This window comes from Ixodes scapularis, unplaced genomic scaffold (assembly GCF_016920785.2).
Source record: "Ixodes scapularis isolate PalLabHiFi unplaced genomic scaffold, ASM1692078v2 PGA_scaffold8__174_contigs__length_109621045, whole genome shotgun sequence".
Taxonomy (NCBI): Eukaryota; Metazoa; Arthropoda; class Arachnida; order Ixodida; family Ixodidae; genus Ixodes; species Ixodes scapularis.
The window spans coordinates 48,010,008-48,025,485 of NW_024609883.1; the positions used below are offsets into that span (position 1 = coordinate 48,010,008).

The 15,478-nt window shown below is 44.8% G+C and overlaps 1 protein-coding gene across 3 annotated transcripts in view; it reads left to right on the top strand.

Moving 5' to 3' along the window:
* LOC8034084 (venom metalloproteinase 3) overlaps positions 1-13,040 on the top strand; it is a 336,683-nt gene extending 323,643 nt beyond the window's left edge. For all 3 annotated transcript variants that reach the window (XM_042286679.1, XM_042286678.1, XM_042286680.1), the window contains one exon: positions 12,086-13,040. In XM_042286679.1, the coding sequence (XP_042142613.1) occupies positions 12,086-12,225 (140 nt within the window). In that variant the 3' untranslated portion in view covers positions 12,226-13,040. The remainder of the gene's footprint in view (positions 1-12,085) is intronic.
* Positions 13,041-15,478: the final 2,438 nt, after the last annotated feature.

The window sequence follows — 15,478 nt, forward strand, 5'->3', positions numbered from 1 at the left end:
ATTAAATAGACACAGACACTATCTTTATTTAATAGTAAATCAGCGTTATTGGCAACCGGAGCAGTCATCGACATTTATGACTGAGCTTGAATAGCTTCGTTCTCCAGTCTCCTGGCAAGTAGAAAGATCATGACGCAACTTACTGGTGATTTAAGTTCTCATTCCACATAACACTTCAAGCCATTGCGTGTTTTTTTTTTATGTTTTTACTCTTTCTAAAAACAGATTTTTCTAGTAAATATTGTAGTTAATAGGTATTGAACAATTTTCAAAAAAGAGGCAGGAAGAAGTAGAATATATGTTTAAACTAATTCCTGGTTCAAAAGAGTAAATGAAGATCATCCAGTCATGCTCTCGGGTTTTTTTGTTCTGAAATAGGTCTTTACAAAAAAGCTTCCATTCTCATTTCAAATGGGTTACTTCGTATGATGCCTGCTAGGAGGAGCGAGAGAGAAACAGAGAGCATGAGAAGATGATTGAAATGCGTAGTGGTAAGCCTGAGCGCATGGCTCTAAAAGTCTACTCGACACTGGGGCAAAGGGATAGGGAGGAAATGGTTGGCCAGATGAAATGAGGAAGTAAGTACGGACGATGGTGAGTTGATTAGGTTGATGTTACCTCCCGTCCCAGAGGGTCCGCGCCACTCCTGTGTCACGTAAAAGGACAGTCAGTGTGTCGGTTGCCTTAAAGGATCATTAAATAGAGCCCCAGCCACCCAGCACATTCTCAGCGGTAAATTGTGTATCATCCAGGTTTGAGACTGTCGTGTCAAGTACTTATCCGTCGGTGGCGTGAAGCGGGCATACAACGAAAAGTTTTTCTGCGTGTTCTGGTGTGTTGCATGTTGGAAAGTTGGGACTGGTGGCTTTCTTGATTCTGTAAAGAAACTTTCTTGTGAAAGCTACTCCAGGACGTAACTGGGGATAGTAGTCTCTATTTGACGAGAAAGACCAGATGTCAAATTAAATACGTTAGGATGCAGGGAGTCCAGGTGGGCGTGAAAGAAATCAAAACAACCCCGAGTATTCGATTGCTAATCTTATGGCTGATTGACGAAACGCCGATGCAGCATCTGTTTGGAAGTAAGAGATGTCAACGCTCATAATGTTTCGGTGGGCATTTCTTGCGGCTTTGTCAGCACCCTCGTTACCGATGACACCACAGTGACCTGGAATCCACTGAAATAGAAGAATGTGACCGGCATTCAGGATGGTGTTTGCGAGTGATGTGATTGCATAGACAAGTACAAAATACACACCACGTTTTAATATTGATTGGAAGGCTTGTAAAGCTGCTTTTGAGTCCGTAAAGATAACCCACATTGTCAAGGCTTCGTGCATTTATATACTTCAGTGTTTCGCAAATCCCCGTTTGTTCTGCAACCGTTGACGACGCTCGGTAAGATAACTTAATGTTCAGCTTTGTTTTTTGCTTGGCACGAAAACTGCAGCAGTTGAATTGGACTTATTTGTTTAACTGTCAGTAAATACTGTATGTGTGCAGGAACTGCATATTGTGTAGATCAAGAATGCGGGCTGTTGAAGTACTACTGATTCAAAACCAGCTTTTGCTTTTATGCCATGACCCATCGGTGCTAGTCGGGGCTTATGTTGAAGAAAACTCGAGGAGTACGTGGAATTTGCCAACCTCCAGGCAACATACCTGTGACCCAGATACTGGCTAGGTGACGCAAACTACCGGCGTGTATAAAGGGCACAGCGATTAGCATCCATCCATCCATCCATCCATTCTGCGATAACGTTCCGGTGTGATGCCTGGAACGCGTCTCCGACTGGTGTGTTTACCGCGTCCAAGAAAGTGGTCCATTGACTTCCACCTGATGACATCATGGAAATATCATGCTGTCGCCGGTCGCGATCCTGGCGGCGTCCCAAAAGCTGTGGGGTATGTGGCAGACGCCTGCTCTGCTGCAGGTCGCTCTCCAGTGTTGCAATCCACGGAAGCTTGGACAGCCAGATGTTCAAACGCACGTCACGACAGTGACACTCGCGTTCGTTCGTGCTACCCGCAGCTTCTCGTTATGCCCGTGTCCTACTAAAGCGACATACGGAAACAAGAGACCACGACAAGCCTCAAACCAGAGTCTTTCGCGATTTGAGAGGCTTTGTAGAATATAGGAGGCTAAGCTCAAACACGAGCATCATGCACGCGAGGGTATCTTTGGCACGCTTGCAATCGCTCGTGCTTACTTCACGAGCACCGAACGACTAAACGCCTGCCGAAGGTACCATTGCGAGCATGGTGCATGGGTTTGAGGCTTGTCGCTGTCTTTTGTCTCTGTTTGTCGTTCTAGTGGGACACGGGCATTAGCATTTCTACGACCAACCACCAGGATCGCGTCATGCAACAGCATGACACTCAGGCTTCTGTGACGTCATTTGTTGCCACTTCGGGGCCATTTTAGATGTATGGCCAGCATAGGACGCTAAACATACCAGTAGAAGACGCGTTCCAGGCACCATAGTTTCAGTAGCGATAAGGACAGGAAACGGGATGTGCGGCATGGTTCCCGAAGAAAGAACTAGCCTCGCGCGGAGTTGAGTAAGGACTATGTTTCAAGAAAAGCACGAAATAAAGCTGCAAAAATAAATATTTATTCCCAGTCTTTTTTTTTTTTTTTTTGTATTATTCAAGGACAGCTACAATTTGGGGTTTTTCGGTTATGTCTGAATTTCAGACATAACCGGGTGTCAATTTTTGGGGATTTATCGGTACTTACCGAACACACGGAACCTTCAATTTACAACTTTTGAACCGGAGAACGGAAAGCTTAATGACTTTTGCATATGGTCCGGACACCTAGCGCTGCATTTGTGTGGATAGTTGGCGTCCGGCGATGCGTAGCACTTTAAAGTTATAGTGAAAAAAAAAAAAAAAAAGAACTCCGTAGATTGATTTTCGTGCAGTCGCTGTGGACATGCCTACGAGTGGTCCCCTAGTCGCTATTGGGGATCCACCTCTTCCTGCTTTCGAAGCCGATGTCCCACTGCTAATACGTCATACAAAACACATGCTGTTCGCAGCAGACGCGATGACAAAATTTCCCGTGGACACGTCTGAAGCATGGTCCAAGCACATGTTTGCTTCCCGTGCGTACGCACGCTTCAAAAAGCTTTTGTACGACCAATGTGACGTCATACATTGAAGACCCCAGACAGCGTCTGCAGGCTGTCTTTTGCACGATGAAGTATCAGTGTGATTACGGCGTAAGGTGCCCATAAAGCATATTAAAAAACCCTTCAAGAAGGTGGGTTGTATTAGCCAGTCGCGCGACACCCCGGAAAGGAGATCGGCACTCGATGCTAGAGAGACTTCGCCCACGACGGAAAAATAAGAAAGAGAAAAAATAGACGAGAGTATCTCTATTGGTCCGCCATATCGCGCTTCTCTCGGTGACCGAGTTTCGTCGGCGACGCGTGAGCCGCTGAAACGCCCCAAGGCCGGCCGCTTTGCATACGAGGACGCCCGTGGTCTTTGTTTCTCTCAGCCGCTGACCTCAGAAGACTCTCTCCGATTGCTCCGCGATGCTCGCCCAACAAAAAACAAAACAGAACAAAGCAAAAAACACGAAAGAACACGATAGATCGTAACTTTACCAGACTTCCGCCTCCAGCCGCGTGGTCTTCTTTTTCATCGATTGGTGCTAATCCATCGATCAGACCGCAAGTGGACGAAACCAATCCCACCTAGAAGACGTGGTCTGCACAGTCGTGCACAAACATTTATTTCGCTTTTTTTGTGTGTGTTTGGTTTCATGGCGGTCTCCTGGTAGGTTAAGCAATTGACCTCTTCTGACTTTCATGAGGTGGCCCAAAAGGCCGAAAAACACGGGCTTCGGGTGAAACTTAACGGAAGTATCGTCTCTCGACGGAGTCGTTGCAGATGCAATGCCAATGATTCGGAGTCTGCGCTTGTTCCGCGTGGTCGATGGAGATGTGACGTCAATGGTCGCCGGTACTACTTTCCTGTCGTGATGTGCGTATTCCACCCCGGCTATTACGCGATGAAGCAACTGCAGCTGGTAAATAAAAGTATACGAACGGTATACAGACAATGGGAGATAAACCCGGCAAGCTTCTTGCGGTCCTCTCGAAAAACGGGACAAAGTACATCTCCTCCAGAGATTTTTTTTTTTTCGTCAATTAAGTCAAATTTTTTCCCTTTCAAAACTATCTTTAATTTTGGAAGCAAGCAAAAGTTCGCAGGGGCCAGGTCTGATAAGTACGGGGTGCTGGGGGATGACGTAATGGCGTTTTTTGTGTAATAATCGCGAATGAGCAAGCCAGAATGAACAGGCACGTTTTCATCCATGGTGCACCACCCACTCCCCACTTCGCCGTAGCTCAGGTTGCTTCCTCCTGACAGCCTCGGGCGGAAATGCCTCAGTGTTTCAAGGCAACGGAAATAATTGTCTCACCTCGTGTAAGAAATTTGTTGTAGACAACATTCTTCCAATCGAAGAAAACTGTGACCATGACCTGGACATTTCATTTCACTTGAAGAGATTTTTTGGGTGTTGGATAGGATTTAGTCTATCATTGCGATGATTGGACCTTCGTTTCCACGTCGTGCCCATAATACCACGTCTCATCCCCAGTAATGATACGTTTCAAAATGTTTTCATTATCATTTGCCATTTCAAGAAGTTTCTCACAAACCTGAACTCGGTATTGTTCTTGCTGCTCGCTTAAAAGTCTCAGGACAAGAGTTTGCCACCACTAGGCGGATCTGCAGTTCTTCAGTTAAAATTTATTGACATAAGCCATATGAAATGTTGCATTCCTCTGCCATTTCACAAATGGTTAGTCGCCGATTTGATCGCACTAGAATGTTCACTCTGGCAACATGATCGTCGTCACTCGAAGTTGGTGGGCGTCCTTGACGAGGGCTGTTTTCTGACGATGTCCGGCCTCTTTTGAACCTCCTTTACCACTCATGACACCGTGATCAACGCAGAAATTCATCAACCAAAGCCACTTGCAACACTTGAAAAGTTTCTGTAAAAGGTTTAGCCAACTTCACACAAAACTTGACTGAAACGCGTTGCTTTCTATTGATTCATTTGACAGAAGATCACAAAATAGCCAAACATGAAAATCTTGTTTCGCAAACGCGTCTGCTATTTCACAGCAAATGAAATGATAGACAATCTACAGAAACAGCGGAGCTCAGGAAGAGTCACGACTAATGTTGCCAACCGAACGGGTCTCCGACGCTCCGTTGGCGCGCAATACAAAAGGGTCTGAAACTTTTTCACCACCCTTCGTATTGCATCAATCTCTAACAGAACTTCCTCGCCTCCTACAGGACAACTACGTCCACTATGTATACCATAAAAATAACCAAAAGTAATCCCGCTCGCGTGTTCTCATTGGTTGATGATGGGGACTTAGAAGAGGGAGGAATACTAAGTTTAAATGAATAAATGCCAGATAAGCCTTTGAATTGAATATTTGGCGTTCGTTCTGTAGCGTTGACCTGCGGCCCGTAAGTTTGGGTAAAAACGTTTTCTTATATTTTATTTGTATAATACTGGAGACCACCTTTTATGGGACTGCGGGTCTATTTGACTAAGTTACAAAAAATCAAAATTGCGCCATCACCACCCGGCACTTCCGATATTCTCTTTGTCCACCTCAGTAACTACCATCACCTAAGTGTATATCACCTGTATATGCTAATGGCTGCCTTTTGGTGGCTGAGGAAAAAGAAATATACCTTATTGGAGTTCTTGTCTATGGCTACCAAAGGTAACAGAGTTGTGAATTCAGACTCGGCGGGCGGCCGCGGCGCCGGCTTTTCTGCATGGCCCTGGATGCTTTGCTCGTCACGTGACTGAATTCAGCGAATAGCGCCGCCGCGCACGGAAAGCAGAGAAGGAGACGAAGGAGGCGGAAGCAGGGGAACATACGCCGGGGCGCGTGCAACGTCGGCGGCGACCGTAGCGGTGGCTTTTCTGCGCGGCGCTGTATGCTTTGCTCCTCACGTGATCGACCTTTGCGAATAGCGGTGTGGCGGCACGGGGAAAACCAATGCTCAACTCTGCTCCCCTTTAGGGAGAGCATATGGATGCGGAGCTTGAACATTCCAGACGTTAGTTTGCTGTATTGTTGTTCGATGCCAGCGAGACGAGACATAAGCTTCTGCGCTTTACGCAGTTGAGGGTGTCATGTTAATACTTATAATGCTGCAATTTGACACGCTCCAGACAGCTCATAACAATAAAGTGCGGTGAAAATTATAAATAAATGTTAACAAGTAAGCGCCTCGTCTGGGGTGATAGCTTTTCACACCATTAAACATTTAAGAAATAGAAAAAGAAAGAACGATACGGCGAAGAACGCTGTAGATTTTGATCGTCTGCCGTTGACGAATGTGTACTTGATCTTAACCGCCATTAGCATATAACACTTTACTGATATCTGAGCCACTGTATGGTACTGAATCTCTTTAAGGGTCTATTGCAACTCGAGATAAGCCACTCATTCGGACAGCCTCAGAATTCCTGTCAAAGTTGTTTATGTGTCGACTGGTAAAAATGAAAATGTACAATGGACTAGAAATCGGGACGACCTTACGTGGCCGGCTTTTATTTTGGTTTATAGAAACATATATCATACGTCGTTTCTCCTCGACTGCAAAGAAAAAGCAAAAAGCAAAAAAACACGGATCAAGGCGTTACCAAAAGAATTAGAGAATATGTCAGATTTGTTGATTTGAGAGAACGAGAAACGCAAAACAAAATAATTGTGTGCTTCTGGCCTCAAATATTGGAGTCGAAGGTACATTATGATTCAAAACATGCATTGGTCGAGTCGAACATGTGTGTCCGTGGACATACTACAAATTGATTTCTGCAAAATAGTCAGATACTTCTGAGACGCACCCGACTTCAACTCTTTGAACCTTCGACAGTATTCTTTCCTTCGGTGCAGAGGGTAGAGGGAGTTAGGAAACCAGCAGTTGCAAGAAAACCCCACCAGCAAGAGCAAAACCCACCAGCAGTAGCAAAAAAAGAACAATGGTCCATCGTTTTAATGCGAAGCAAATCAATATCTTTGTAACTCTTGAACCGAACTTTATAACACAAAGACAGTTTACAATTTGTAGCAATTTCGTGAACACGTTGAAACCTTGTCTCTGCCATCACGTTGCGGCTTCTTCCATTCCCCCTTTCTTCATAATTTGTATTAGCTCAAACCACGTTTCCCTCGGAGCCATACGGAGTCTAAGGTAAAATACTCTTTGGGAGACATTGCGATTAAGTATGCTCAAACAGTCGACCACAAAGCTGAGCTGTTGGTCAACATCATTCTGAAGGTTGCGCTAAATTCAAATTTAAATGTATTCCGAATCAATTATCCGGAGTAACAGCACAGATATTCCGAGAGGGCGACAAAGTTTAGTTCTGAATTCTGAGACGGTACGCGACCGCAATCACTGGACCCAATCTCGAGCTGGAACGTTGGAGTACCCGTCGAACTGTCACGCAGCTCGTGCCCAATTGTTCCATTGCATGACCTGCTCAAAGGTGTCCTGTTTCGCCAACAGCCGCGCTGGATGGTAGCCGATTAAAGCGCTTCATGTTCCCTGGCCTGGAGCTTTAAAGCCGCAAAAAATAAACCCTGAATGAGTTCATGACTTCTTAACTATTTATACATCAGGAGTTAATTATATATACAGTGTGCTTCTTTTTCAGCTAGCGTTTTTGGAAGAAATCATTTCGCAAAAAGGAAGCCACCTCCGCTACTCTTTTCTTCGGCGGCTGCAGGGGCACAAGTCATTGCTGAATGCTGCCACTTTAAAGGCAGCTAAGATGTGGTGTATATCACTGCTGTCGAACGGGCATCTCAAATGGCTTTTAACCAATAGCCAGTCTGGCACGTGGCCAATCAGCGCTCGATTCCCCCTCTACACGTTTCACTAAGCATGCAATCTTCTGCGAATTCAGCTACACGCGGTTGAAATGTCGTTTCAAATGCCCGTGTGGCTAAGGTATAATATGCTCCGAATTTCACAATGATACAGAGTAGCCTGCCTGGGACACAAGGACTATGTGGCGTGTAGATGAAACTAGAGTAACTATACAGGGTGTTTCACAAAAGGTGGACAAATTCGATATTTCGAAAACTACGCGTCGCAACAAAAAAAGGCTTGTGTCGTTTTGATCCTGGCCACGTGCCTATTTAGGAAAATGATAAAAGTTCGAGGTAATTAAGTAGTTAATTATTTAAGGGTGTGGTTTCAATTAGAAAATTTTTCAGCATCATCGAAAAACACTAAACCAACAAATTGCAGAACAATAGAAGGCACGCGAAGCATTTTACTGCTTTCTGAAAAACCGCACCCATTCGACGGGTTTTTAAGTTTCGGTTTGCTATCGGAGCGCATCTCGGCCCCGGCGGCACCGCACCCCGTGGAGAGATAGCGCAACCAACCTCTGCTGCGCTGTCATCACGCGACGCAGCAGAGGTTGGTTGCACTATCTCTCCACGGGGCGCGGTGCCGCCGGGGCGGAGACGCGCTCCGATAGCGAAACGTAACTTGAAAACCCGTCGAATATTTGCGGTTTTTCAGAAAGCAGTAAAATTCTTCGCGTGCCTTCTATTGTTCTGCAATTTGTTGATCTAGTGCTTTTCGGTGATGCTGAGCAAATTTCTGATTGAAATCATACCCTTAAACAGAATATTAAAAAAAAATAATTACGCGAAAATAATTAACCACCTAATTATCCCGGACTTTAATAATTTTCCTAAATAGGCCCCTGGCCCAGGACTAAAACGAAACAAGCCTTTTCTTATTGCGACGAGTAGTTTTTGAAATATCGAATTTGTCCACCGTTCGTGAAACACTCTGTATATGCTATGTATATGCTGTATATGTATATGCTCTGTATATGTATATGGAGTAGAGTATCGCAAAACTCCCCAGTTTTGATCCCACAAGTATTGCGGTAACGACCGTCGCTCTTGCAGAAGACACAGTGGCGTGCGGTTTCCGACCTAGGTCAATGGCGGTGCACCGGCTGTAACCCTCTCCTTCGGAAGCGCGTGCGCATGTACCCAGACCCCGCTTTGAATCATTTCGTGCATGTATCCCTTTCTCTGTCAATGAGGAGTTGGCGGCAAAAGGAAGGGAAATCGATACTTTAACTTCGCCATCTACTAATTAGTAGTTACTGTGGGCAATAATCTGTCCTCATGCAGCGAAGCGAAGGAAATAAAGGCAAACCAAGAAGCGAAGGTCGGCTGTGGCAACGCTTACGTATGCAACTGCCTAAAGGTAATGATAAATCCATTCATTTATGGCGGAGACCGATGGAAAAAACTACCCACAGGCAGACTGACGAGCCCTCGGTCCCATTATAGTTTCAGTATTCAAAATCATACAAACTTCTCAGAGAAAGCATGTTACAAAATGAATAGATCCAGAGATTTCTAAAACATGAACTTAGTTCCTTTACGTAATAAAGAAACAATATCAGAAAGAGAACGAGAACACTCCAAAGACAGCTTTGTCAAAGAATATAACTATCTATGAAGAGTTTCTAAAAACATGTATACAAGTGCAATCTCGACCGCAAACGTGCTTCATTAAGCACCAAAAAAGCAAGTAAACAAAAACAAAAATATTTTTCCTACTTGAAATACACAATAGTCTTCTTTCATGTTGAAAAATGTAAACACCATCTTAGCAAGCAGAGCCCTATAGAACTACAAGTACATTGACCTTAGATTGAATAACGTAGTATTATTCAAAACTATTTTGTTATCATAATGATCGCTCAGAGTTTTGGAATGGAAGTATTCCAGCATTTTGGTTCCGTAACTAGTTCTACATATATCCGCCATCCAGAATTCGCTATGACGGGTTGAGTAAGCGGGATTGTTTCTGGGTAATGAAGACATTGATTCTAGATTTTGCATGTTACGTTTTAATTCTGATCGAAAGCTCTCACTTAACTAATCAAAAATGCTTATAATTGAAAGTCTCGCAAACAACGGCGAAGCATGGCAGCGTAAGAGGTATTAGAAATAGAGCGCAACATCTTCTGCAATACATGATTTCTTTCTAGGTTTGTAATCGTGGTTGTGCCCCACACAAGATAGAAATAACTAATATGCGAGTAAAACAGAGAGTTGTACAGTAATAATTTAACTTTCGTAGGAGGTATGGAGCTGTGACGTCGTACTAGACCGACTGTCTGCGATAATCTATAGATGTAACAGAATTTATCTGCTTATTCCAAGTCATGTCCTCAGCAAACAACACTCCAAGGGTTTTAAACGAGTTTGTTAATTCAATAATGCATGAGTCGTCTAGAACCTGTTCCGAGATATAGATTACTTTATTTTCTGGCCAAAGAGGAGTGCCTTGGTTTTTGCACTATTAATCTTCAAGAAGTTTCTCGACGCCCAGTCGTGCAGGCTTAACAAAGTATGATTTTCTATAGTTATAATATAATCGGCTTCTTCACCAGGGGAAAACAGGCTAGTATCATTTGTGTATATAACAAACTTTGCGTTCCAATTAATGCTATTTATATCATTAATATAAATATTAAAAAGTAGGGGGCCAAGTATACTTCCTTGCGGAACATCTGAGAGAATAGGTTCGGGTGTTCCAAACAGGTATTTAGCGCACGGGCACGACAGCTCAAAATCTTTCAAATTAGTGATAAATAGGAGAAGGCACACCAATCACCGTGCATCACAGAAAACGTGTGGACTGTGCGCGCTGGTGAGGTAGTCAAGATATCACCGTCATTCATTAAAGCGGAGCTAAAGAGGTTCTCGAAAAAATAACGAATTCGAGATGTAATTCCATACTATATCTATCCCGTGAATTTGAATATCCCTCTCGTTTTTCCCGAAGATGCAACTAAACGCGAGAAAACACAAAAAAACCTCCGGCTAGTGGCTACGTCATACGCACATTCTTCGGCCGCCAAGCTCGTGTTGCTCGTGTGGACAGAGCGTGCAATTGCAAGCTGGCCAGGTATATTCCCTTGCACTGACACCAGCCGTGACGTCTTTTTTTGACCTTTGTTGAAAATAGCAAGAATGCGAGTGCTTTGATAGGCGCTGAAGATGCGCAAGAGCGGAGATTACGAAAACTCTTTATGTGATGTTATGTTTCGGGAAGGAGGGGCTTTAACGGTACTTCAATAATTATTTTCTGCTACCTCCGTCCAAACAATAATCCCTGTGTTTGTGATGCTGAAAGTAAAGTGAAGACGATTTAAGGAGTTTCTCAAATACAGAACCACATCAGTTTCCCTTTAAGATAGATGCAGAACAGAAGCTGATGAACTCATTTATTAACTACTATATTTATGCAAGCGGTGTGCCTGCACATCTGGCTTGTGCAACAACGTAGTCTCACTGTTGAAAACGCTGTAATATTTTGAACTTCGAGAAAGTATTCTCTTTCAATTTTTTTGTGAGCCACGCCACATACTAACGTTCGCTATCAGTGTAATTTATATTTACAAGACCACGATTGGATTAATATGAAGCCCCTTCTCCTTTTTCATTGAAAATTAAACGCGCTCCTGAGTAATTTGGCATTTTAATGTCCTACAGGATTGATAGTCACTGCTGGAACACAGTGGCCTGAAATTTGTATTGAATGATTGGGTGGATGTATAGAATAAAAGTGTATCGCTCAAGTCTGGCCCCTTTTCGGCGTGGCAGGCCAACAAAGTTATAACAACAATACAGCTAATAAAACTCCTATGTCAAAGTGTGGACATTTTACTTGTCTTATCATTGTCATTATCATTGCTTTTTATTATGCTCACAAAAACCTAACGGTATTTTAATTATGGCGCAATGACTTATGAACCTAAAAGCACCGAGATATACACCAGTATGCTGGTGATGTATAAACACAAGATAGAAATATAACAGTTTTTTTTTTTCTTGGCGATGAATACACGAGGGTTTCAAACGTGGTGGTAACTCCCACAAACTATCTTGGAGGCCAAAGTAATATTGTTCAAACACGACGTGGCTAGTCTAAAGCAGAAGAATCAACTAACTTCTCTTTGTCTCATTTTCAGGGTGCACGGGTGATAGCTCGGAACTGATCGCGGGCCGCATGACGTGCGCCGAGTTCCTGCAACAGTTCGGCACCCGCTACTGTACCCACGCCTACATCCAGAGGCACTGCTGCTACTCGCAGAGCGTCTTCTGCTCATAGATCCGCGCGTGTGGTCGAGCGACCTCTGAGAGAGGACGTGCACGACACGCCCGGATTGTCGGTCGCGTAGGACTCATGGCCTCGCGGCAAAGAACCAACAAGCCCCGGTGCCTTCAGATGACAGTCCCACCACAGTGGTTCATCCCCACTGATCTTCAAGCGTCATCAGGGGCCCTCATGGTGTCATCGCAGTGTCCTCATTGGCGTTGTCAGTGTCTTTGTGATGTCTTCGTGATGTCTTCATGGTCATGGTGTCTTCATGGTGCCGTCATGGGGTCCTCATTAGTCATCCTAAGTTGTCAGAGTTATCGAGATGCTCGAGTTCTCCCGAAGAGTTCTTGACGATCCCAGGGCGTCCCGCGGGAGACTTGAGGAGTCTTCGGGAGACATCGGGGACACCGGGAATCCTCAAGGATTTTGAGAAGTTCTTGGGGATTCTCCGTAGCTCCCAGGGAGTACTGAGATCCCGCCCGGAGGCGGGTTCTTCAAGATCTTCTCAGCAGTTGTTATCGGGAGTGATAAAGACGCTCATAGTGCCCGAGTGATACCGGCCTTAGAGGTCCTCCAGAGCACGTTGTTTCGTTGAACTTGCAGTCGTCGGGTCAGGTGCACTGTTGTTGCACACTAACCAAGAGTCGGGTGCAGAAGTCCGGCCCTGGCGACTGTCGTGCCTCCGTCCAGCGGCTGGGACAAGGTGTCCGAGCCAGAGGATGGCCCGGCGCTGACCGTTCGCATGCAGCCGCACTTCCAGCTTCGCAAAGAAAGTATTTAAAACCGCCCGCAAAGAGACAATAAAAGTTTTTTGTTTTTCTGTTCGTCCGCTGCAAGAGACCCCTCACAATGCGTTGAATGACACGGTTAACTGCATTCTTGGGTTCAATCGAGTAGACTAGCAACCGTCTTTATACTATATGTGCTCCTCGGGAGGTTTTGAGTAATCGTACATTTGGGTTTCCTAGCCGTACACCTCTACGACTTGTACACAACTTAAGTGGGACAGTGTCTCAGACCCCTGACTTAGTACATGTCCCGTATTGGACATGTCCTTCCTTCGGACACTTTCGTAAGTGAAACAAGCCGAAAGGGCACAAGCAGCGTCCAGGCCAGAGAAGTTTATTGGCGCTACTGGCGAATTCCAAAGCCGGGAAGATTTAATTCAGTTGCGATAGAAGCGAATAAAAAGAGAAGAACATCTACACGAAATTTATGCGAGACCAAATAAGAGAGAAACCCGGAATTGCTATTCTGCACACAGACTGTAATATCTTACATTCTCAGAATTCAGAACAAAACCTTGAAGAACTAACTAAAGCAAACAGTTGTAATTATAAGAGTACGAATGTAACGATGCTTGAAATCACTGCACTGAAGACTGCTATTCATAAAGGCACCACCGCAACAGAGTAAAGGTAAGTGGGCACCGAACACGTTCACCTTGCCGAGTAAGTATTCGCTCTAGGAGACGGCAAGGAAAAGCAACGACTGGCGCCTGCTCAGGTAATGATCTGAGCATGTTTCATAGATAAGTTTCTTTGATAAGCTGGTCTGCAAAGAATCCCTATGGTTTATGCCCGCCAAAGTAACATTTGCGAAAGACTAAACGGTGCTCGCTGGTCAAAATCGCAGTCCCCTCACGTGCGATCGACATTTTTTGAGGCAGGGACATCCTTGGAGTGAGGCCAGGTCGCGCGGGTTATCGAATCACGTGACCGCTTTGATACGATCTCGAAGCCCTCTCGTGTATCGGCTTATCTTTCTTTCGACCTGGCTTTCCTCGCAGCTAAACAAATTATCAATCTAAAAATAAAATGCGAGGAAAAAAAAAAAAAAACTTCGATGGAGTGATGGTCAAAAGGCAGAGGAAAGATGTACTAGTTTAATCATGTTTCCCTTATCTCTGTCTTCCGAACTCCAGTCTCAAGATATTTTTGTCTTATATACGCTCTTTGAATCGGGTGAGTCAAGGATTTTTCAATAGGGGACGTGCGATAAAGTTTGAATGGCAGTAGGACAATCTAGTACAGAATTTTTGCGACCAGTAAGAGAAAGTGCCACGGCTCCACTTAAAAAAAAATCTTATGCTCGGGCTTTTAAGTACTCTACTAAGTCAACACCACCTAAAGTAACGAAGTCCTTTGAGCATTCTCGTCTTTTTCTATAGATCGTCATCACAGTCCGATGACGGCAAGTGAACAGTTCGACCAGAGACCGATGCAGACCGTAACGCCTTTAATGGCGTTGCGCTCTGCATCAAGGCCCCAGCCCGGCTCGTGTCCATTCTCTGTCTTCTCTCAAGCTCACTGTAATAACGTCAAAATGCTAGTGCACAGACTTCAAATATTCTATGTGGTGTTGAATGCACCGCGGCGCAGCGTTCGTGTCAGATTATTCGGCGGTATAGGTAGCGTTCAGACTATCCTTTTCTTGCCACCAGCCACGCTGAAAGCAACCAGTCGTAACGCCCTTCTGCTCACTGCAAAGCACTAAGGAGTTCCAAGGACCAAAGATGCACTACACATCAGTTACGTTACGTTGAGAAACTTTAGAAACTATGCGGAGCGCAAGTTCGTCTGCTTCTTTTGTGGGGGCTGCGGCAACGTCAGAACTTCGAGCTCTGATTATCTCTCATAGAAGGATAGTGGGTAGACCTCAAAGCAAGCTGCCTCGAGGTCTGCCCACTATCCTTCAATCAAGGCCAATCGCAACTCGGCGTTCTGACGTCACCACAACCCCCTGCAAAAAAAGCAGACGAACTTGCGCTCTGTATAGACAAATCATGCTGGCTGGGCACGTTCCCGGTGTCTTTCTAGGTGGATTGGGCCGGTGGGAGTCTGCATCGAGTAGGCGAGGAGGAAAGTCGTGCTGTTTGCCTAGTTGATGTCTTCACTGAAAGCGCACGCGCGCGCTGCATTGTACAAATCTTTTCTAGAAGCGTGCACGCTTGTTTTTCTTCTTTTTACGCCGCGCAAGCGCATTTGCTGTGTCCTGTTTGTACAACCCTTAACAGCTTGAGAATATCGCAGCAGCATTGTGTCTCTGCTAGAATCACTTCTACCTTAGGACGCATGTCACAGTCGGCGAGATATCGCTTGCCCTTTCTGCCCTAAAGATGCTATAGCAAAAGCACTTTTTCTTTCTTTTTTTTTCTCTTTTTTTTTGGGGTGGGCACGTTTTGGACTATAGTCACTAAGGGATCAAAATACGCTGGGAATAATCAATTATAGTCCCATTTCTTGCTTCTTAATTTCTTCTT